Genomic DNA, 24,529 nt, shown 5'->3' with positions numbered 1-24,529 from the left:
TCTGGGCACCGCACTTTAGGAAGGATATCAAGGCCTTTGAGAGGGTGCAGAGGAAATTTAACAGAATGGTGCCAGGGATGGGGGACTTCAGTTATATGGAAGAGACTGGAGAAGCAGGGATTGTTCCCCTTAGACCAGGGAAGATTTAAGGGTAGATTTAATAGAGGTTTTCAAAATTGAGGGATTTTATAGAATAGGGAGTAACTTTCCACTGGCAGGAGCGTCTGTACCCAGAGGACACAGATTCAAGGTAATTGGCAAAAGAACCAGATGGGAGATGAGAATTTTTTTTATGCAGTGAGTTGTTACGATCTGGACCGCACTGCTTTAAAGGGTGGTGGAAGCAGATTCAATAATAACTTTCAAAAGGCAATTGGATAAATACTTGAAGCAGAAAAAATTGCAGGGCTCTGGGGAAAGAGTGGGGGGAGTGGGCCTAATTGGATAGCTCTTTCAAAGAGCCGGCACAGGCACGATGGCCTCCTTCTGTGCTATATAATTCTGTATAGGCTACTGTTAGTGGAGGAAAAAAACTAATTGGCCAAATTTGTATACGTAGCTGGCATGATCTCAGAAAATGGCGATTCAGTGACTAAATTGGATGATGATCCAGCTTGGCAGCTTCCATTTGTTGTAAGTTGACGATGATGTGGAAAGTGTTTCTTTGCAAATCAAACCGATTACATGAAAGTTTTGTGCTACCAGTTTTACTGTATGGCAGTGAAGTGTGGTGCTTTAGGACAGGAGATAAACAACAATCATTAATTGCAGAAGTGACTTACCTGAGACATTCTAGACATTTTTAGGCTCCAGAGCCTTAGAAACAACGAGATGAAAGAACAAATAGCAAAAAGAACACAGTTGCTTCGAAATTTGAAACCAAAACACAAAATGCTGGAAACGTGCAGCAGGTCAATCAGTATTTGTAGAGAGAACAGGCAAGTTGATGTTTCATTACTTTGGAGGAACTGGAAGATATTACACATGAGCAGCATTTACAGAAGGATCTGTACAAAGGGAAGGGGAAGGGACTGCACAGAAAGAGACGGAGCTGTAAAGTGCTTGAGTGGAAAACAGATGGGTAAATGGCAGAATTAATTTTAACACAAGATAATTGGAAGCATAATGAGAGAAATCAAAGATATTTGAAACACGAAGAATGTGTGAATAGCTCAGAAGGTGGGCGATGAGGCAGGTAGATGTGGAAATGGAAGTTTGGGGGAAGATAAAAGCAGTGGACACCAAGGGTTCAGACGACCTCTCAGCACAGTGTGCTGATGGAGGATCCCCTCCCCAAGTACCATGAAAGTGTGAACTGGACTGTATTAGGGTCAAACAAAAACAGAAAATGCTGGAAAAGAACATTCTGACGAAAGGTCTTCGACCTGAAACATTAACTCTGTTTCTTTCTCCACAGATGCTGCCTCACTTGCTGAGCTTTCCAGCATTTTCTGTTTTTATTTCAGATTTCCAGCATCCGCAGTATTTTGCTTTTGCTTTAGGGCAAACAACTTGGTTTTACAGAAGCATTATACTGTACATCTCAGAAAGGTTGGCATAGTTTTATTGATCCAAGACCGATTAGCAAAACATGTGCAGCCTAATCACTGGCCTCTCTGAAGACCAATGGAATAGTTTTTACTGTAATGGAGTCTTGACAAAGCAAAGTCTTATTTACAGAGCGCAATGTCGATTTTCAAAGACATGCGTTTAGCAGACAAGCTATTTTAAAACAGAAGAGAAAGCTGCAAGTAGGTACTATCCATGAGATATGTGTTCCAGCACATCACCTACATTTCTATGTAAGCATTACTTTCCAAAATATTTGTATTTACTGGGCTCCAACGTATTTTGTCATGTTTCGCAAAATGTTCTTCAGAGATGATTCCCACTGACACCAACAGTATTGAGAAGATGAATTCCAAGGGATCCACCCTTAGTGCATCAGTTTACACAACAGCAAAAAGAACCAAGTCCTTTTATTAAATAAATATTTTATGAAGATGTAACAGAAAAACTTGGATCTATAGGTAAGTACTATGGCAAAGACTGATCTGGGATTTTAATTTTCTGATGAAATTATAATTTTAGCTCTTAGTCATTTGAAGGGCTATCCAAAAAGAGAGTGGGATTAATTGGATAGCTCTTTCAAAGAGCTGGCACAGGCATGATGGGATGAATGGCCGCCTTCGGTGCTCTATGATCAACATATCCCTACGTAAAAATAACTCAAATAGGTGTAAAGATCACAAGTAAAGGCATACTACAGCCTGGACACCAAGTAGCCTTACCTTATCTTGAGAAATCGAGGACTTGACACAACGCATTGAGAAATACTAAACAAAGGTAATGTTATTGATTGATAGTTATAGATGTGATTAATATTAGTATAAAAACCCAAAAATCTTAGATTTGCTTAACAGACACAGAACATAATAGAATTTTATTCCTATAGTGATTGCACAAAACACAGCCATCAAATCTAAGCTCTTGTAAATTGTGTGACATTACAATGTAAGCATGCAAGCTCTTTATTTAATTTGTGAATACATTAAAGAAAAAGACTTGTATTTATACAGCGCCTTTCACAACCTCAGAATGTCCCATAGCGCGTTACAGCCAGTGAAGAGCTTTTTGAAGTGTAGTCACTGTTGTAATGTAAGTAATATGTGTAATCCAATCGGGTGAAGTTCCAGCTTGTTTTGATGGCAAGAAATTGATCCGCCTATTGGTTTATTTAATGTGTTGATACCAGTGTCTCAACCATTAAAAACTAAGTTACTAGTTGCTACGCTGCAGTCTAATCTTTATACTTGGCGAGTGTTACAGGTCAGGTTTTACTGCTGTCCTCTGAAGAACCTGGCTTTGTTTTCTCCAGCAGTTGAGGTATTCTGCATAGCCCATGGTATTTGGTTTCAAGATGGAAGAAATCACACCCAATGCAGAAAAGTGTACTACAAATGGAGAATGAATAAAGGCTTTTTTTGACAGTTTAAATTCCTTGATGTAGGAAAGTCCAACCTGACCTGGTAATCTGGGCCTCAAAGTCCAGTCCATGCTGTCCTATTCCCTTATACTTCTTTGGCTTGTCCTGTTTCATTTTGCAGGTTTGGAAAGGGTGGTCTTAGTGCTGGTGTCTCACTGGTAGATAAATTTTAAATCACTGAGATATATGCAGATTAATGGGAATGAAGATTTAAACTTTATATGGCTCCATGCTCCATGGCTATGTAGCCCACAAAGACAATAGATTGGATGCCTCTGTCTTAATTCTTAACAATTTGCCCACCAGGCCATTGGTCGCTTGGAATCAACAGCTTTATTTTCTGGCTGTTATGGAATGCAGTTAAGATAAATCTCCCTTTTTTTATTTTGCACAGAATTTTAACACTCGTTACAATGCAAAAGTCTGATTAAAATAAAGTTAGCCTTTTCTTTAATAATGGTTTCAACCATTTCTCTGCAGTTATGAAGATATTTTAGTGATAAATTTCAGCATTTAAACAAGATGTGTTTTCCAGAGAAATATTGTACATTTGCCTGTTTCTAATGGGTCAATGGTGCTAATCATATCCTTGTGTCATATTGAAGAAGCATTGTGTAATTACAACTGACCTAACCCCACAAAACAGTGGAGTGTGAAAAAAGTAACTAATTGCTTTGAGCACACAAAAAAAGGGCCTTAACAATCACCACAACAAAGGGTCAATATTTCCATTCCTGGAAATTCTCTACTAAGACTTGCCAGTAAATGTTAGGGCAATAGGAAATTAGACTAATTAACTCATTGTTTTAGCACACATGTATTTGCACATGTAAATTAGTGCACAGTCTGATTACACAAGTGCACTCGGAATGTGACTCGTACCCTTGAAGCAGTATAAACATGCACAATATGGACATCCAAGCTTCAGGACAGGAGCAGACCATCTGGTCCATCAAGCCTGCTCGATCCACACGTGGTGCAAGAGTCATACACCACTGACTTTTCTTTCCCCTCCCCTCCCCAATTCAGCACGGCAAAATAAAAAAGGAGGGAAAAAATGCACATGGCCAATTTAGGTAATAGCTCTGGTAATTGCCTTAGAGGGGCCAGAGACTAATCAAACAAGCTTCACGAGACTATGATACCTCCTGAGTCCCTGTTACCCCACATTATAATTCTATGCTGCTACAAAAATGGTACTGGTAACTTAAGAATGAACCAACATCATGAAAACAGATTATCTGGTCATTATCTCATTGCTGTTTGTGGGACCTTGCTGTGCGCAAATTGGCTGCTACATTTCCTATATTACAACAATGACTACACTTCAAAAGTACTTCATTATCTGCAAAAGCACTTTGGGACATTGAGGTTGTGAAAGGCTCGAAAGAAATGCAATTCCTTTCTTTTATTGCCTCACACCCCACTTAGATAAAAATTTATTCATGCAGTTTTGTTTTCCTCCCCTTTGGCTGTTTGTAATTGTGAGTCGTACTTTAATTAACCAGTATTGTACCAAAGAAACTTCAGATTTTTTTTGAAGAATAGGAGAAAGCCATTTGTCTCAACAAGCCCCTCTATATTCAATTAACCTAGAGCTTTTAAAAAGTTCAGTTGTCATACAGAAAATAGTTCCATGACTCATGAGAATGAGAGTCTAGCCTTCTATTAATTGTTTCCATTATAACTTCTTTAAATTGCAGATTATAGGTTTGGTAAGATATTCAATGCCATCTATCCCTATAATCAAAAATCTTGTGGCTGCAAAGTACTTTCCGTCCAACTTCTTGTTGTCGTGATTTTTGGTTGTGCTTTTAATATCAACATTTAACACTGAAATTGCTAATGTACACAAACATTTAGAATGGAAATAAAAACAAAATGCTGGAAATACTCAGCAAGTCAGGCAGCATCTGTGCGGAAAGAAACAGTTAACGTTTCAGGTCGAAGACCTTTCGTCAAAACGGTCAGAACAGGAGATGTTAAAGAGTTACCAGTTTTTAAGCAAGTACAGAGCCGGGGCTGGTGGGGGGGGTGGGTGATGGGAGGAAACCTCCCCGACACTGACCTGCCGTTCACTTGCCATTTTAATTCTCCGTCCCACCCTGACCTCTGCCTCCTACACTGTTCCAATGAAGCTCAAAGTAAGCTCGAGGAACAGCACCTCAACTTTCGATTAGGCACTTTACAACCTTCTGGACTCATTGATTTCAGTAACTTCAGCTCATAACCAGTGGGTCAGCAGGTGCTGGTAATGGTTCTGCTGTTGCCATTTACAGCTCCTCTAGACCCATTTTTTATTTCTTAACTTGTCCCATTACCACCCCCTTTGCCTTGCACCATCATCCCTTTTGTCATTTAATTACTCCTGCGCTCCACCCTATTATACTCCTCCCCTTTTGTTCTTTTCCCCCCCCCCCCACCAATCCCTGGCTCTGTACTTGCTTAAAAACTGTTAACTCTTTAACATCTCCTGTTCTGACAGTTTTGACGAAAGGTCTTCGACCTGAAACGTTAACTGTTTCTTTCCGCACAGATGTTGCCTGACTTGCTGAGTATTTCCAGTATCCATAGTATTTTGCTTCTGATTTAGAATGGAGATCCTGCCTGTAACGCTGTAGTTGCAAGGTCTGGGCAGTAGGCGGTGCGGTGGAGCAAGGCATTGAGGTCTCTCCCAACTTAGTCACAAAAATTGCCCACGAGCAATTCACCAGAAATTTGAATACGTCTAATAGTAGTTGCCATGCTCTTATAGACTGAACTTGTTAAATAGATATTGCAGCCTGATACTTTAGGGTAAATTTGACATTTCAGGTGGATGGCTGGTCCATTTTGACATGCCCTGAATGGGTGTCCTGCTACGGTTCCGGGCCGGCGCAATATCGGGCGGCCCAGAGGCCAACCCAGCAGGAAGGTCAGTCATGGTCCACATTTTCTGTGGAGCCCAGAGGAGCATCCTGCCCCGCAAAAATAATTTTAACTTTTTCTAAGAACATAAGAGATATGTAGGTCATACGGCTCCTTGACCCTGCTCCGTCATTCAATAAGATCACAGCTGATCTACCTCATCTCTACTTTCCTGCCCGATCCCCATATCCCTTGATTCTCCTAAAGTCCAAAAATCTATCCATCTCAGCCTTGAATATATTCAATGACTCAGCATCCACAGCTCTCTGGGGTAGAGAATTTCAAAGATTCACAACCCTCTAGTGAAGAAATTTCTCCTCATCTCAGTCTTAAATGGCCGACCCCTTATCCTGCGACTATGCCCTCTAGTTCTGACCGAGTGGAGAGTCCTTGGCACATGGTCCATGGCCATTAAAACTGCATCGGGGTCCTATGCATGTTGTAGGATCCCGCATTGCATAGATTAAAAGGCTCCTACTCGATTCAGGTGGGTGCCTGGGCAACCCAGCGAAAGGCCCCGGGAAAGATGGCGATGGAGTGGAGTGGTAAGTCGACCACTTTGAATTTAACTCCACTACCATCCCGTTTCCACAGGGCGGAGGGAGTTAAAATGACCCCCTTATATACCTTGGCGTTTAAAAGCCCCAGAATATCTGCATTCTCAGTTGGTTATCGTACTGCTTATTGCTAATGTACTAAAGCTTGCAACTTCCAAAAACAAATACAGCTTCCAGCATGGAACAGGATAGGATAGTGGTATACTTGGAGCAGTCATTTCTGTCTGTGAGATTTCTGACTGAGTGGTCCGGCTATCCTTCTCATCTCCTCAACAAGACTCTCTCTTCTTAGCAAAGATAATTGTTCTTGTTCAAGATGTTGCAGGTTTTGACGTATTTCTGTTAAAGGAGGAAAAAATACAGGTGTGAGACTTTTGTTAAAGAGGAGGAGAAAGGAAGATGTGCATTTTTATTTTTATATATACATATATGTTATTTCACGACCTCAGAACATCCTAAAGCGCTTTACAGCCAAAAAAGTACTTTTGAAGTGTAATCACTGTTGTAATATAGGAAATGAGGCAGCCAATTTGCACACAGCAAGGTCCCATAAACAGCAATGAGAAAATGACCAGATAATTGATTTTTAGGTGTTGGTTCAGGGATAAATATTGGCCATGCCACCAGGGAGAACTCCCCTGCTCTTCTGCGAAATAGTGCCATGGGATCTTCTACTTCTCAACCGAAAGATGGCACTTCCGACAGTGCAGTACTCCCTCAGTACTACAGTGGAGCGTCAGCCGAAATTATGTGCTCAAGTCGTGGGACTTGAACCCACAACCTTCTGATTCAGACGCGTGAGTGCTACCCACTGAGCCAAGGCTGACATCACGAGCCATTTAAACCGTACCTCTCTACTTGGTCATCACTTTACAATCTTTCTTGCCCATAAGACTGTGGGTTTTGCTTGTGTTCAAAGTCTAAGCTTTATCATTTACTGGTAGAGACTTTTAAGTGACTCTCTGGTTGGTAAAATGAAGAACCAGATATTGTGTCTGCATCTGTGCTGTAGCATAATCATCACTATTTTTAATGACTTTAGGGGGTTTCTACTAGACAATCACAATCTGCTTTCTGCCAACTGCATGGGATGCAGGGAATTGTAGTATGGAAAGAGAGAAAAGGAATGAGAGGAAAAATTAAGACAGATTATACCTCAGTGGGAATCCATATTACTATACACAGTGCTCAATTTATGGTTCATTATAATACTCCAGTCTAATTACTTTTGAACATTACATTCCTCTTAAATTATGTTGGAACATGTTATGATTATTCAAACAAAAGAAAAATACTGCAGGCGCTGGAAATCTGAAATAAAAATAGGAAGTGCTGGAAACACTCAGCAGGTCAGGCAGTATCTGTAGAGAGAGAAACAGAGTTAACATTTCAGGTCGATGACCTTTCATCTGACCTCTGCCTCCCTGCACTGTTCCAATGAAGCTCAACGCAAACTCGAGGAATAGCACCTCATCATTCTATGAGGCACTTTACAGCCTTCTGGTCTTAACATTGAATTTAACAACTTTAGATCTTAACCACTACTGCTCCCATTTTCTCTCAGACAGCAGGTGCTAATGATGGAGGACGGCTGCACCAGAACCACTGGGAGTGGAGGAGGTGTGGGCTGGTGCTTGGGGTGGGGATCCCCTATCGGTACAGGGCCGGGATAGTCCGCACCCGTGGGGTCTACACATTATTCTCCGCCACAATAACACTCTCTTTTCCCAGATTTTCCCTGCTTCCCTCCCGCTCTGCTATTTTGCTGTTACCATTTATGTCTCCTCTGGATCCATCTTTTGTTTCTATATTTGTCCCATTATCTCTTCCTTTTGCCTTGCATCATCGTCCCTTTTGTCATTTAATCACTCCTGCCCTCCACCCTATCAGAGACCTTTCCATATGTTCCTCCCCTGGCCCCTTTTCCCTGGCTCTGTATTTGCTTAAAAGCTGTTCATCTCCAACATCTTCCAGTTCTGACGAAAGGTCATTAACGACCTGAAATGTTAACTCTGTTTCTCTCTCCACAGATGCTGCCTGACCTACTGAGTGTTTCCAGCATTTTCTGGTTTTATTTCATGTTATGATTATATTTATCAGGCAGTCTCCAACATTAGAAGTCGGGAAGCAAAGATCAACCACAGTATACAATCTACACAGTTCACCAAGAATGGCTATCACAGACTGTAAAGTTCAGTTCATATGTCTCAAACTAGAAAAGACTGAAGAATGAGAACAAAAATATTGCTTCACAATGTAAACTTTCTAATGTTCATTATACTTCTGGAATGTACGTTCAGGAGAAACAATTATAGAAATAATATACACAAAAATTCAGTGTTCTGGGCAATTCCATGGATCTCTTTTAGGGCCAGACAAGCTGATATCTTTGTTTTGAACATTTAATTGAATCAAAAAATATTCACATAATAGCATTAATTAATTTAAATCCAATGACGTGTGCTGTAATTAGAAACACTTTCACTGTATATACTTATTAATAGCTAAAGAGACAAATTTAAAGAAGTTTACGTGAGAATAAGCCAATTAAAAAGTTGTCCACAACATAAGAAACTCTGTGTTATTGTTTGAAAAACAAATGCTCGTGCCTTTTATAATTCTATAGTATACTCTATGTAGCTGCTACTCAGTCTGCTGTTTACACTGTAGCTGTTGTACTTTTTAAGCTTTCATTGAAAATAAATGCAATCGAATAACAATGCAGAAAAAACCCCAGAAATTTCAATACAATGTAAATAAATCTAAACAATTAACATAACACAAAAATCTGGAAATAAAAAACTGGTATCAGTAATAGTGACCACGAAGCTGATCGATTGTCATATAAACCCATCTGGTTCACTAATGTCCTTTAGGGAAGGAAACCTGCCATCCTTACCCGGTCTGGCCTATATGTGACTCCAGTCCCACAACAACATGATTGACCTTTAACTGCCCTCTGAAATGGCCTAGCAAATCACTAATTTGTATCAAACTGCAGGCAACTAGGGATGGGCAATAAATGCTGGCCTTGCCAGCAACGCCCACATCCTGAGAATGAACAAAATGTTCTAATAATAAATTCTATATACTCATTCAAGAGCAGAGCACACTTGTTAATGCGGAAATTTTATTTCAAATAGCACTCCAAAATTTTTTTTGGGTGGGGGGGGAGGGGGGGTACTCTTATCTAAACAATAGCTTTCTTAAAACTTCCCGAGGCATTTATCTTATCAAAATTTGACTCTTCTTGACATATAAATCAATTCTACAAATTCAGAAATAGGTCACCATTTCTGTTAGCTGCCTTCTAAAGGAAGTAAGACTCGTCAATGTCTGGTGCATTTAAACTTCAGCAGCTGTTTGGAATACAAAGTGATCCTTGATTGAAAGTTCTTATGAAAGGTCGTTGACTTGAAACGTTAACTCTGTTTCTCTCTCCACACCTGCTGAGTGTTTCCAGCATTTTCAGTTTTAATCTCAGATTTCCAGCATCCGCAGTATTTTGCTTTTGTACAAAGTAATCCTTACCAGATTGGAATTTTGACATGATGTCTTGAAATGAATCCATTGTCAGAAGTATTGCCCATGCAGTGTCATAGTCTGAAAGAAAGGGTTAACAAGAATGTAACAAAAAATTAAGTGACGGATTTAAACTTCCTGAGCTGCAGCTTAAAGATCCAGATAATCCTGCTGAGTTGTAGACTTTGAACTTCACTCAAGTCAATCACACAAGCGATCATTTGCAACATTTATTTATTTTTAATTTTTCTCCTATCCTCGCTCCAGATTTGTTTCAATTTAACTTCAATTAAAAAAAACTTAGCAAGTTAAGTGCACTGCTGGATGCGTTACTGGGTCATTCGAGCCTGAAGGTGCCAGGGTCAATCCCTGGCCTGTGCTCTGTCAGATAATCTCAGCCAGGTAGCAGTTGGGGCACTACAATTAATTTCAGTGCCCCGGGTTAGAGAGTGGGGAATGGCCAGGGGTTCCCACTCCAGATCATTATCAACTGGCTCCCGCTGGAAAATGTAGATATTGGGTCGGGACAGATCAGATTTGGCTGTGATGCTCTCCACGATAAAATAGCCCGCTGACAGTCATTATCTAGGTTCGGAGCTGCAAAAAGTGCAGCACAAAGTTTACAAGAATATTAAAGTTGCCTATTTCCCTGTAGATCAGTGTTAACTGTGGTTCATTATAAACGGTCTATGTCCTGAATCTATCGTAAAGTGATATAAAAAAAGAAATAAAGATCTAGATTAGCACAGTGCTGATATAGAGTAATTAATCACTACTACACAATGCTGATACAGAGTTATTAATCAGTGCAACACAGTGCTGAAAGAATAATTATTCACAACACCTCGCTGATAAAATTATTCATTACAACACAGTACTGATATAGAGTAATTACTCACTACAACAGCACTGAAATAGAGTAATTATTCACAACACAGCATTGATAGAGTAATTAATGCAATGGCTTCTCTTCCCACTTCTTCATTGTTACCTCTGGAGTCCCCCAAGGATCTATCCTTAACCCCCTCCTAGTTCTCATCTACATGCTGCCTCTTGGCAATATCATCCGAAAACACTATGTCGCGTGTCCACGTATACACTGATTACACCCAGCTCTACCTCACAACCACCTCCCTCGACCCCTCCACTGTCTCTCATTTGTCACACTGCTTGTCTGATACCCAGTACTAGATACGCAAAAATTTCCTCCAACTAAATATTGGGAAGACCGAAGCCACTGCCTTTGGTCCCTGCCGCAAACTCTGTTCCCTCTCCCTGGCCACTGTCTGAGGGTGAACCAGACCGTTCGTAACCTTGGTGCCCTATTTGACCCGGAGATGAGCTTCCGACCACATATGCGTTCCATCACCAAGACCGCCTACTTCCACCTCCGTAACATCGCCCATCTCAACCCCTGCCTCAGCTCACCTGCTGAAACCCTCATCCGTGCCTGTGTTACCTCCAGACAGGACTATTCCAATGCTCTCCTGGCTGACCTCCCAGCTTCCAACCTCCAACTTCCACAAACTTGAGCTCATCCAAACTCTGCAGCCCATATCCTAACTTGCACCAAGTCCCGTTCACCCACCACCTGACACCTGCACACTGACCTACATTGGCTCCCGGTCCGGGAACGCCTCGATTTTAAAATTCTCATCCTGGTTTTCAAAACCCTCCTCGGCCACACCCCTCCCTATCTCTGTAACCCCCTCCAGCCCTACAACCCTCCGAGATCTCTGCACTCTTCCAATTCTTGCCTCTTGCGCGTCCCCGATTTTAATTGCTCCACCATTGGCGGCCGTGCCTTCAGCTGTCCAGGCCCTAAGCTCTGGAATTCCTTCCTAAACATCTCCGCCTCTCCACCTCTCTCTCCTCCTTTAAGACACTCCTTAAAACCTACCTCTTTGACCAAGCTTTTGGTCACTTGTCCCAATACCTCTTTATGTGGCTCAGTGTCAAATATTGTTTGATAATCACTCCTGTGAAGCACCTTGCGACATTTTACTATGCTATAAGTGCTATATAAATGCAAGTTGTTGTTGATGTTGTTGTTGTTGTAATCACAACACAGTGCTGATATAGAGTAATTAATCACTGCAACACAGTGCTGGTATAGAGTAATTAATCATTATAACACAGTGCTGGTACAGAGTAATTAATCATTATAACATAGTGCTGGTATAGAGTAATTAATCATTATAACACAGTGCTGGTATAGAGTAATTAACCACTATAACACAGTGCTGGTATAGAGTAATTAACCACTACAACACAGTGCTGGTATAGAGTAATTATTCACAGCACTGCGCTGAAATAGAGTAATTATTCACGACAACATGGTGCAAATAGAGTAATTAATCACAACTCCTCGCTGATGAGAGTAATTAATTACAACAACTTGCTGATAAGAATAATTGTTAATTACAACACAATGCTGATAGAGCAATTAATCACTACAACAGTGCTGAAATAGAGCAATTTTTCACTACATTACGACACAGTGCTGATAGAGTGTATTGATCACTACAGTAGTGCTGATATAGTGTAATTACAACACAGTGCTGATATAGTGTAATTAATCACTACAACACAGTGCTGATATAGAGTAATTAATCACTACAACACAGTGCTGATATAGAGTAATTAATCACTGCAACACAGTGCTGATATAGTGTAATTCATCACTAATTACATTATATCAGCACTGTGTTGTAGTGATAAATTACACTATATCAGCACTGTGTTGTAATCACTACAACACAGTGCTGATATAGAGTAATTAATCACTGCAATATAGTGTAATTAATCACTGTATTACAGTGCTGATATAGTGTAATTAATCACTGCAACACAGTGCTGATATAGTGTAATTAATCACTGCAACACATTGCTGGTAGAGAGTAATTAATCACTGCAATACAGTGCTGATATAGTGTAATTAATCACTGCAACACAGTGCTGATATAGTGTAATTAATCACTGCAACACATTGCTGGTAGAGAGTAATTAATCACTGCAATACAGTGCTGATATAGTGTAATTAATCACTGCAATACAGTGCTGATATAGTGTAATTAATTACTGCAATACAGTGCTGATATAGTGTAATTAATCACTGCAATACAGTGCTGATATAGTGTAATTAATCACTGCAATACAGTGCTGATATAGTGTAATTAATCACTGCAACACAGTGCTGATAGAGTAATTATTCACAGCACTGCACTGAAATAGAGTAATTATTCACGACAACATGGTGCAAATAGAGTAATTATTCACGACAACATGGTGCAAATAGAGTAATTAATCACAACTCCTCGCTGATAAGAGTAATTAATTACAACACCTTGCTGATAAGAATAATTGTTAATTACAACACAATGCTGATAGAGCAATTAATCACTACAACAGTGCTGAAATAGAGCAATTTTTCACTACATTACGACACAGTGCTGATAGAGTGTATTGATCACTACAGTAGTGCTGATATGTATATCAGCACTGTGTTGCAGTGATTACACTATAAGAACATAAGAAATAGGAGCAGGAGTAGGCCAATCGGCCCTTCGAGCCTGCTCCGCCTTTTAATAAGATCATGGCTGATCTGATCCTAACCTCAAATCTAGAATCAAATCTAAATTCATGTCCAATTTCCTGCCCACTCCCCGTAACCCCTAATTCCCTTTACTTCGAGGAAACTGTCTATTTCTGCTTTGAATTTATTCAATGATGTAGCTTCCACAGCTTCCTGGGGCAGCAAATTCCTCTGAGTGAAGAAGTTTCCCCTCATCTCAGTTTTGAAGGAGCAGCCCCTTATTCTAAGATTATGCCCCCTCGTTCTAGTTTCACCCATCCTTGGGAACATCCTTACCGCATCCACCCGATCAAGCCGCTTCACAATCTTATATGTTTCAATAAAATCGCCTCTCATTCTTCTGAACTCCAATGAGTAGAGTCCCAATCTACTCAACCTCTCCTCATATGTCCACCCCCTCATCCCCGGGATTAACCAAGTGAACCTTCTTTGTACTGCCTCGAGAGCAAGTATGTCTTTTCTTAAGTATGGAGACCAAAACTGTATGCAGTATTCCAGGTGCGGTCTCACCAATACCTTATATAACTGCAGCAATACCTCCCTGTTTTTATAGTCTATCCCCCTAGCAATAAATGCCAACATTCCGTTGGCCTTCTTGATCACCTGATGCACCTGCATACTAACTTTTTGATTTTCTTGCACTAGGACCCCCAGATCCCTTTGTACTGCAGTACTTTCCAGTCTCTTGCCATCAAGATAATAACTTGCTCTCTGGTTTTTCCTGCCAAAGTGCATAACCTCACATTTTCCAATATTGTATTGCATCTGCCAAATCTCCGCCCACTCACCCAGCCTGTCTATATCCCCCTGCAGGTTTTTTATGTCCTCCTCACTCTCTACTTTCCCTCCCATCTTTGTATCATCTGCAAACTTTGATATGTTACACTCGGTCCCCTCCTCCAAATCGTTAATATAGATCGTAAAGAGTTGGGGACCCAGCACCGACCCCTGCGGAACACCACTGGCTACTGGTTGCCAGTCCGAGAATGAACCATTTATCCCAACTCTCTGCTTCCTGTTAGATAACCAATCCTCCACCCATGCCAGAATATTACCCCCAATCCAGTGATTCTTTATCTTGAGCAACAATCTTTTATGTGGCACCTTGTCGAATGCCTTCTGGAAGTCTAAATACACTACGTCCACTGGTTCCCCTTTATCCACCCTGTACGTTATGTCCTCAAAGAACTCAAGCAAATTTGTCAGACATGACTTCCCCTTCGTAAAGCCATACTGACTTTGTCCTATTAAATTATGTTTATCCAAATGTTCTGCTACTGTCTCCTTAATAATAGACTCCAAAATTTTACCCACCACAGATGTTAGGCTAACTGGTCTACAATTTCCAGCCTTCTGCCTACTACCCTTTTTAAATAAGGGTGTTACATTAGCAGTTTTCCAATCTGCCGGGACCTTTGCCGAGTCCAGAGAATTTTGGAAAATTATTACCAAAGCATACACAATCCCCACTGCCACTTCCCTCAAGACCCGAGGATGTAAGCCATCAGGTCCAGGGGATTTATCCGCCTTGAGTCCCATTAATTTACTACACAGTGCCCATATAGTGTAATTAATCACTGCAACACAGTGCTGATATAGTCTAATTAATCACAACACAGTGCTGATATAGACTAATTAATCACTACAACACAGTGCTGATATAGTGGAATTAATCACTGGAACACAGTGCTGTTATAGTCCAATGAATCACAACACAGTGCTAATATAGAGTAATCACTGCAACACAGTGCTGATATAATGTAATTAATCACAGCAACACAGTGCTGGTATAGAGTAATTAATCACGACAAAACAGTGCTGATATAGTGTAATTAATCACTACAACACAGTGCTGGTATAGGGTAATCACTGCAAAGCAGTGCTGATATAGTGCAATTAATCACTCCAACACAGTGCTGGTATAGAGTAATTAATCATTACAACACAGTGCTGGTATAGAGTAGTTAATCACTACAACACAGTGCTGATATAATGTAATTAATCACTGCAACACAGTGCTGATATAGAGTAACTAATCACTGCAACATAGTGCTGATACAGTGTAATTAATCACGACAACACAGTGCTGATATAGTGTAATTAATCACTACAACAGTGCTGATATAGAGTAATTAATCACTACAACACAGTGCTGATATAGTGTAATTAATCACGACAACACAGTGCTGATATAGTGGAATTAATCACTGCAACACAGTGCTGATATAGAGTAATTAATCACAACACAGTGCTGATATGGAGTAATTAATCACAACACAGTGCTGATATGGAGTAATCACTGCAACACAGTGCTGATTTTGAGTAATTAATCACGACAACACAGTGCTAATATAGAATAATTAATCACGACAACAAAGTGCTGATATAGTGTAATAAATCACAACACAGTGCTGATATAGTGCAATTAATCATTACAACAAAGTGCTGATACAGTGTAATTAATCACTGCAACACAGTGCTGATATAGTCTAATCACAACACAGTGCTGATATAGAGTAATTAATCACTACAACACAGTGCTGATATAGAGTAATTCATCACTACAACACAGTGCTGATATAGAGTAATTAATCGCTACAACACAATGCTGATATAGGGTAATTAATCACTACAACACAGTGCTGATATAGTGGATTTAATCACTGCAACACAGTGCTGATATAGAGTAATCACTGCAACACAGTGCTGACATGGAGCAACTAATCACTGCAACACCGTGCTGATATAGTGTAATTAATCACAACACAGTGCTGATTTTGAGTAATTAATCACTACAACACAGTGCTGATATAGTGTAATTAATCACAACACGTTGCTGATATAGTGGAATTAATCACTACAACAGTGCTGATATAGAGTAATTAATCACTACAACACAGTGCTGGTATAGAGTAATTAATCACTACAACACAGTGCTGGTATAGAGTAATCACTGCAACACAGTGCTGATATAGAGTAATTAATCACTACAACAGTGCTGATACAGTGTAATTAATCACTGCAACACAGTGCTGATATAGAGTAATTAATCACTGCAACACAGTGCTGATATAGTGGAATTAATCATTACAACAAAGTGCTGATACAGTGTAATTAATCACTGCAACACAGTGCTGATATAGTCTAATCACAACTTGGTGCTGATATAGTGTAATTAATCACAACACATTGCTGATATAGTGTAATTAATCACTGCAACACAGTGCTGATATAGTGTAATTAATGACTGCAACACAGTGCTGATATCGAGTAATTATTCACGACAACAGTGTTAGTATAGAGTAATTCATCAGAACACAGTGCTGATATAGAGTAATTAATCACTACAACAGTGCTGATACAGAGTAATTAATCACTACAACATAGTGCTGATATAGAGTAATTAATTGCTACAACACAGTGCTGATATAGTCTAATTAATCACAACACAGTGCTGATATAGTGGAATTAATCACTGCAACAGAGTGCTGGTATAGAGTAATTAATCATTACAACAAAGTGCTGATACAGTGTAATTAATCACTGCAACACAGTACTGATACAGAGTAACTAATCACTGCAACACAGTGCTGATATAGTGAAATTAATCACGACAACGCAGTGCTGATATAGTGTAATGAATCACTACAACAGTGCTGATATAGAGTAATTAATCACGACAACACAGTGCTGATATAGTGTAATTAATCACCACAACACAGTCCTGATATAGAATAATTAATCACTGCAACAGTGCTGATAAATTGTAATTTATCACTACAACACAGTGCTGATATAATGTAATTAATCACTGCAACACAGTGCTGATATAGTGTAATTAATGACGACAACACAGTGCTGAATTAGTGTAATTAATGACGACAACACAGTGCTGATATAGTCTAATCACAACATAGTGCTGATATAGTGTAATTAATCACAACACATTGCTGATATAGTGTAATTAATCACTGCAACACAGTGCTGATATAGTGTAATTAATGACTGCAACACAGTGCTGATATAGTGTAATTAATGACTGCAACACAGTGCTGATATCGAATAATTATTCACTACAACAGTGTTAGTATAGAGTAATTAATCACAACACAGTGCTGATATAATGTAATTAATCACCACAACACAGTCCTGATATAGAATAATTAATCACTACAACAGTGCTGATATAGAGTAATTAATGACGACAACACAGTGCTGATAAATTGTAATTTATCACGACAACACAGTGCTGATATAGTGTAATTAATCACTGCAACACAGTGCTGATATAGTCTAATTCATCACAACACAGTGCTGATATAGAGTAATCACTGCAACACAGTGCTGATATAGTGTAATTAATCACTGCAACACAGTGCTGATATAGTGTAATTAATGACGACAACACAGTGCTGATATAGTGTAATTAATCACTGCAACACAGTGCTGATATAGTCTAATTCATCACAACACAGTGCTGATATAGAGTAATCACTGCAACACAGTGCTGATATAGTGTAATTAATCACTGCAACACAGTGCTGATATAGTGTAATTAATCACTACAACACAGTGCTGATATAGTGTAATTAAACACGACAACACAGTGCTGATATAGTGTAATTAATCACTACAACACAGTGCTGATATAGTCTAATTCATCACAACACAGTGCTGATATAGAGTAATCACTGCAACACAGTGCTGATATAGTGTAATTAATCACTGCAACACAGTGCTGATATAGTGTAATTAATCACTGCAACACAGTGCTGATATAATGTAATTAATCGCAACAACACAGTGCTGATATAGAGTAATCACTGCAACACAGTGCTGATATAATGTAATTAATCGAAGCAACACAGTGCTGATATAGTGTAATTAATGACGACAACACAGTGCTGATATAGTGTAATTAATCACTGCAACACAGTGCTGATATAGTCTAATTCATCACAACACAGTGCTGATATAGAGTAATCACTGCAACACAGTGCTGATATAGTGTAATTAATCACTGCAACACAGTGCTGATATAGTGTAATTAATCACTACAACACAGTGCTGATATAGTGTAATTAAACACGACAACACAGTGCTGATATAGTGTAATTAATCACTACAACACAGTGCTGATATAGTCTAATTCATCACAACACAGTGCTGATATAGAGTAATCACTGCAACACAGTGCTGATATAGTGTAATTAAACACGACAACACAAAGCTGATATAGTGTAATTAATCACTACAACACAGTGCTGATATGGAGTAATTAATCACTGCAACACAGTGCTGATATAGTGTAATTAATGACTACAGCAGTGCTGACAGTGTAATTAATCACTACAACACAGTGCTGATATAGTGGAATTAATCACTGCAACACAGTGCTGATATAGTGTAATTAATCACTGCAACACAGTGCTGATACAGATTAATTAATCACTGCAACACAGTGCTGATATAGAGTAATTAATCACGACAACACAGTGCTGATATAGTGGAATTAATCACTGCAACACAGTGCTGATACAGAGTAATTAATCACTGCAACACAGTGCGGATATAGTCTAATTAATCGCAACACAGTGCTGATATAGAGTAATCACTGCAACACAGTGCTGATATAGTGTAATCACAACACAGTGCTGATATAGAGTAATTAATCACTACAACACAGTGCTGATAGAGAGTATTTAATCACGACAACACAGTGCTGATATAGTGTAATTAATTACTACAACACAGTGCTGATATAGTGGAATTAATCATTACAACACAGTGCTAATATAGAGTAATTAATCACTACAACACAGTGCTGATATAGAGTAATCACTACAACACAGTGCTGATATAATGTAATTAATCACAGCAACACAGTGCTGATATAGAGTAATCACTGCAACACAGTGCTGATATAATGTAATTAATCACAGCAACACAGTGCTGATATAGTGTAATTAATCACAGCAACACAGTGCTGATATAGTGTAATCACAACACAGTGCTGATATAGTGTAATCACAACACAGTGCTGATATAGAGTAATTAATCACTACAACACAGTGCTGATATAGAGTAATTAATCACGATAACACAGTGCTGAGATAGAGTAATCACTGCAAAGCAGTGCTGATGTAGAGTAATTAATCACGACAACACAGTGCTGGTATAGAGTAATTAATCACGATAACACAGTGCTGATATAGAGTAATCACTGCAAAGCAGTGCTGATGTAGAGTAATTAATCACGACAACACAGCGCTGGTATAGAGTAATTAATCACTACAACACAGTGCTAATATCGAATAATTAATCACGACAACAAAGTGCTGATATAGTGTAATCACTTCAACAAAGTGCTGATATAGTGTAATTAATCACTACAACACAGTGCTGAAATAGTGTAATTAATCATTACAACAAAGTGCTGGTATAGAGTAATTAATCATTAAAACAAAGTGCTGATACAGTGTAATTAATCACTGCAACACAGTGCTGATATAGTGTAATTAATCACAACACAGTGCTGATATAGTGGATTTAATCACTGCAACACAGTGCTGATATGGAGTAATTAATCACAACACAGTGCTGATATAGAGTAATCACCAACACAGTGCTGACATGGAGCAACTAATCACTGCAGCACAGTGCTGATATAGTGTAATTAATCACAACACAGTGCTGGTATAGAGTAATTAAACATTACAACAAAGTGCTGATACAGTGTAATTAATCACTGCAACACAGTGCTGATATTGTCTAATTAATCACAACACAGTGCTGATATAGAGTAATCACTGCAACACAGTGCTGATATAGTGTAATTAATCACTACAACACAGTGCTGATATAGAGTAATTAATCACTACAACACAGTGCTGATATAGTGTAATTAATCACTACAACACAGTGCTGATATAGAGTAATTAATCACGACAACACAGTGCTGATATAGTGTAATTAATCATTACAACAAAGTGCTGATACAGTGTAATTAATCACTGCAACACAGTGCTGATATAGTTTAATCACAACATAGTGCTGATATAGTGTAATTAATCACAACAACACATTGCTGATATAGTGTAATTAATCACTGCAACACAGTGCTGATATAGTGTAATTAATTACTGCAACACAGTGCTGATATAGAGTAATTAATCACTACAACAGGGCTGATATAGAGCAATTAATCACTACAACACAGTGCTGATATAGAGTAATTAATCGCTACAACACAGTGCTGATATAGTGTAATGAATCACTACAACAGTGCTGATATAGAGTCATTAATCACAACAACACAGTGCTGATTTAGTGTAATTAATCATTACAACAAAGTGCTGGTATAGAGTAATTAATCATTAGAACAAAGTGCTGATACAGTGTAATTAATCACTGCAACACAGTGCTGATATAGTGTAATTAATCACAACGCAGTGCTGGTATAGAGTAATTAATCACTACAAAACAGTGCTGATATAGTGTAATTAATCACAACACATTGCTGATATAGTGGAATTAATCACTAATTACACTATATCAGCACTGTTGTAGTGATTAATTCCACTATATCAGCAATGTGTTGTGATTAATTACACTATATCAGCACTGTTTTGTAGTGATTAATTACTCTATGCCAGCACTGCGTTGAGATTAATTACACTATATCAGCACTGTGTTGCATTGATTAGTTACTCTGTATTAGCACTGTGTTGCAGTGAGTAATTACACTATATCAGCACTGTGTTGCAGTGATTAATTACACTGTATCAGCACTTTGTTCTAATGATTAATTACACTATATCAGCACTGTGTTGTTGTGATTAATGACTCTATGTCAGCACTGTTGTAGTGATTCATTACACTATATCAGCACTGTGTTGTCGTCATTAATTACACTATATCAGCACTGTGTTGCAGTGATTAGTTACTCTATATCAGCACTGTGTTGCAGTGATTAATTATTCTATATCAGGACTGTGTTGTGGTGATTAATTACACTATATCAGCACTGTTGTAATCACCACTACACAGTCCTGATATAGAATAATTAATCACTACAACAGTGCTGATATAGAGTAACTAATCACTGCAACACAGTGCTGATATAGTGTAATTAATGACGACAACACAGTGCTGATATAGTGTAATTAATCACTGCAACACAGTGCTGATATAGTGTAATTAATGACTGCAACACAGTGCTGATATGGAGTAATTATTCACTACAACAGTGCTGATATAGAGTAATTAATCACTACAACACAGTGCTGGTACAGAGTAATTAATCACTACAACACAGTGCTGATATGAAGTAATTAATCGCTACAACACAGTGCTGATATAGTCTAATTAATCACAACACAGTGCTGATATAGTGGAATTAATCACTGCAACAGAGTGCTGGTATAGAGTAATTAATCATTACAACAAAGTGCTGATACAGTGTAATTAATCACTACAACACAGTGCGGATATAGTCTAATTCATCACAACACAGTGCTGATATAGAGTAATTAATCATTACAACCAAGTGCTGATACAGTGTAATTAATGACGACAACACAGTGCTGATATAGTGTAATTAATCACTGCAACACAGTGCTGATATAGTCTAATTCATCACAACACAGTGCTGATATAGAGTAATCACTGCAACACAGTGCTGATATAGTGTAATTAATCACTGCAACACAGTGCTGATATCGAGTAATCACTGCAAAGCAGTGCTGATATAGTGTAATTAATCACTACAACACAGTGCTGATATGGAGTAATTAATCACTGCAACACAGTGCTGATATCGAGTAATCACTGCAAAGCAGTGCTGATATAGTGTAATTAATCACTACAACACAGTGCTGATATGGAGTAATTAATCACTGCAACACAGTGCTGATATCGAGTAATCACTGCAAAGCAGTGCTGATATAGTGTAATTAATGACTACAACAGTGCTGATAGTGTAATTAATCACTGCAACACAGTGCTGATATAGAGTAATTAATCACTACAACACAGTGCTGATATAGAGTAATTAATCACTACAACACAGTGCTGATATAGTGGAATTAATCACTGCAACACAGTGCTGATACAGAGTAATTAATCACTGCAACACAGTACGGATATAGTCTAATTAATCGCAACACAGTGCTGATATAGAGTAATCACTGCAACACAGTGCTGATATAGTGTAATCACTACAACACAGTGCTGATATAGAGTAATTAATCATTACAACCAAGTGCTGATACAGTGTAATTAATCACTGCAACGCAGTGCTGATATAGTCGAATTCATCACAACACAGTGCTAATATAGAGTAATTAATTACTACAACAGTGCTGATATAGTGGAATTAATCATTACAACACAGTGCTAATATAGAGTAATTAATCACTACAACACAGTGCTGATATAGTGTAATCACTACAACACAGTGCTGATATAGAGTAATTAATCATTACAACCAAGTGCTGATACAGTGTAATTAATCACTGCAACGCAGTGCTGATATAGTCGAATTCATCACAACACAGTGCTAATATAGAGTAATTAATTACTACAACAGTGCTGATATAGTGGAATTAATCATTACAACACAGTGCTAATATAGAGTAATTAATCACTACAACACAGTGCTGATATAGAGTAATCACTGCAACACAGTGCTGATATAATGTAATTAATCGCAACAACACAGTGCTGATATAGAGTAATCACTGCAACACAGTGCTGATATAATGTAATTAATCGAAGCAACACAGTGCTGATATAGAGTAATCACTGCAACACAGTGCTGATATAATGTAATTAATCACAGCAACACAGTGCTGATATAGTGTAATTAATCACGACAACACAGTGCTGATATAGTGTAATTAATCACGACAACACAGTGCTGATATAGTGTAATTAATCACGACAACACAGTGCTGATATAGTGTAATTAATCACGACAACACAGTGCTGATATAGTGTAATTAATCACGACAACACAGTGCTGATATAGTGTAATTAATCACGACAACACAGTGCTGATATAGTGTAATTAATCACTACAACAGTGCTGATATAGTGTAATTAATCACTACAACAGTGCTGATATAGTGTAATTAATCACGACAACACAGTGCTGATATAGAGTAATTAATCACGATAACACAGTGCTGATATAGAGTAATCACTGCAAAGCAGTGCTGATGTAGAGTAATTAATCACGACAACACTGTGCTGGTATAGAGTAATTAATCACTACAACACAGTGCTAATATCGAATAATTAATCACGACAACAAAGTGCTGATATAGTGTAATTAATCACTTCAACAAAGTGCTGATATAGTGTAATTAATCACTACAACACAGTGCTGATATAGTGTAATTAATCATTACAACAAAGTGCTGGTATAGAGTAATTAATCATTAAAACAAAGTGCTGATACAGTGTAATTAATCACTGCAACACAGTGCTGATATAGTGGATTTAATCACTGCAACACAGTGCTGATATGGAGTAATTAATCACTACAACACAGTGCTGATATAGAGTAATCACCAACACAGTGCTGACATGGAGCAACTAATCACTGCAACACAGTGCTGATATAGTGTAATTAATCACAACACAGTGCTGGTATAGAGTAATTAAACATTACAACAAAGTGCTGGTACAGTGTAATTAATCACTGCAACACAGTGCTGATATAGTCTAATTAATCACAACACAGTGCTGATATAGTCTAATTAATCACAACACAGTGCTGATATAGAGTAATCACTACAACACAGTGCTGATATAGAGTAATTAATCACTACAACACAGTGCTGATATAGAGTAATTAATCACGACAACACAGTGCTGATATAGTGTAATTAATCATTACAACAAAGTGCTGATACAGTGTAATTAATCACTGCAACACAGTGCTGATATAGTCTAATC

At 38.4% G+C, this 24,529-nt stretch overlaps 2 protein-coding genes across 4 annotated transcripts in view; one reads left to right on the top strand and one right to left on the bottom strand.

Moving 5' to 3' along the window:
• The window catches only part of phf11 (PHD finger protein 11), a 246,166-nt gene that overhangs the window by 11,415 nt on the left and 210,222 nt on the right, over positions 1–24,529 (bottom strand). Inside the window, exons 39-40 of the mRNA XM_067993443.1 lie at positions 9,982–10,053; positions 6,656–6,789 (exon numbers count right to left, since the gene is read on the bottom strand). Coding sequence (XP_067849544.1) covers positions 6,665–6,789; positions 9,982–10,053 — 197 coding nt within the window. The 3' untranslated portion in view covers positions 6,656–6,664. The remainder of the gene's footprint in view (positions 1–6,655; positions 6,790–9,981; positions 10,054–24,529) is intronic.
• The window catches only part of LOC137327125 (RCC1 and BTB domain-containing protein 1-like), a 118,425-nt gene that overhangs the window by 60,912 nt on the left and 32,984 nt on the right, over positions 1–24,529 (top strand). Inside the window, exon 14 of one of the 3 annotated variants that reach the window (XM_067992597.1) lies at positions 8,481–9,073. The exons of 1 other annotated variant lie outside the window; for it this stretch is intronic. The gene's annotated coding sequence lies outside the window, so the exon portion shown is untranslated. Of the gene's footprint in view, positions 1–8,480; positions 9,074–24,529 lie in introns of those variants that run through there. One more of the 3 variants, XM_067992600.1, reaches the window with a different exon arrangement.

The sequence above is a fragment of the Heptranchias perlo genome, chromosome 11, assembly GCF_035084215.1.
Source record: "Heptranchias perlo isolate sHepPer1 chromosome 11, sHepPer1.hap1, whole genome shotgun sequence".
In the NCBI taxonomy this organism is placed as follows: domain Eukaryota; kingdom Metazoa; phylum Chordata; class Chondrichthyes; order Hexanchiformes; family Hexanchidae; genus Heptranchias; species Heptranchias perlo.
This window is presented reverse-complemented; position numbering and strand designations above follow the sequence as displayed.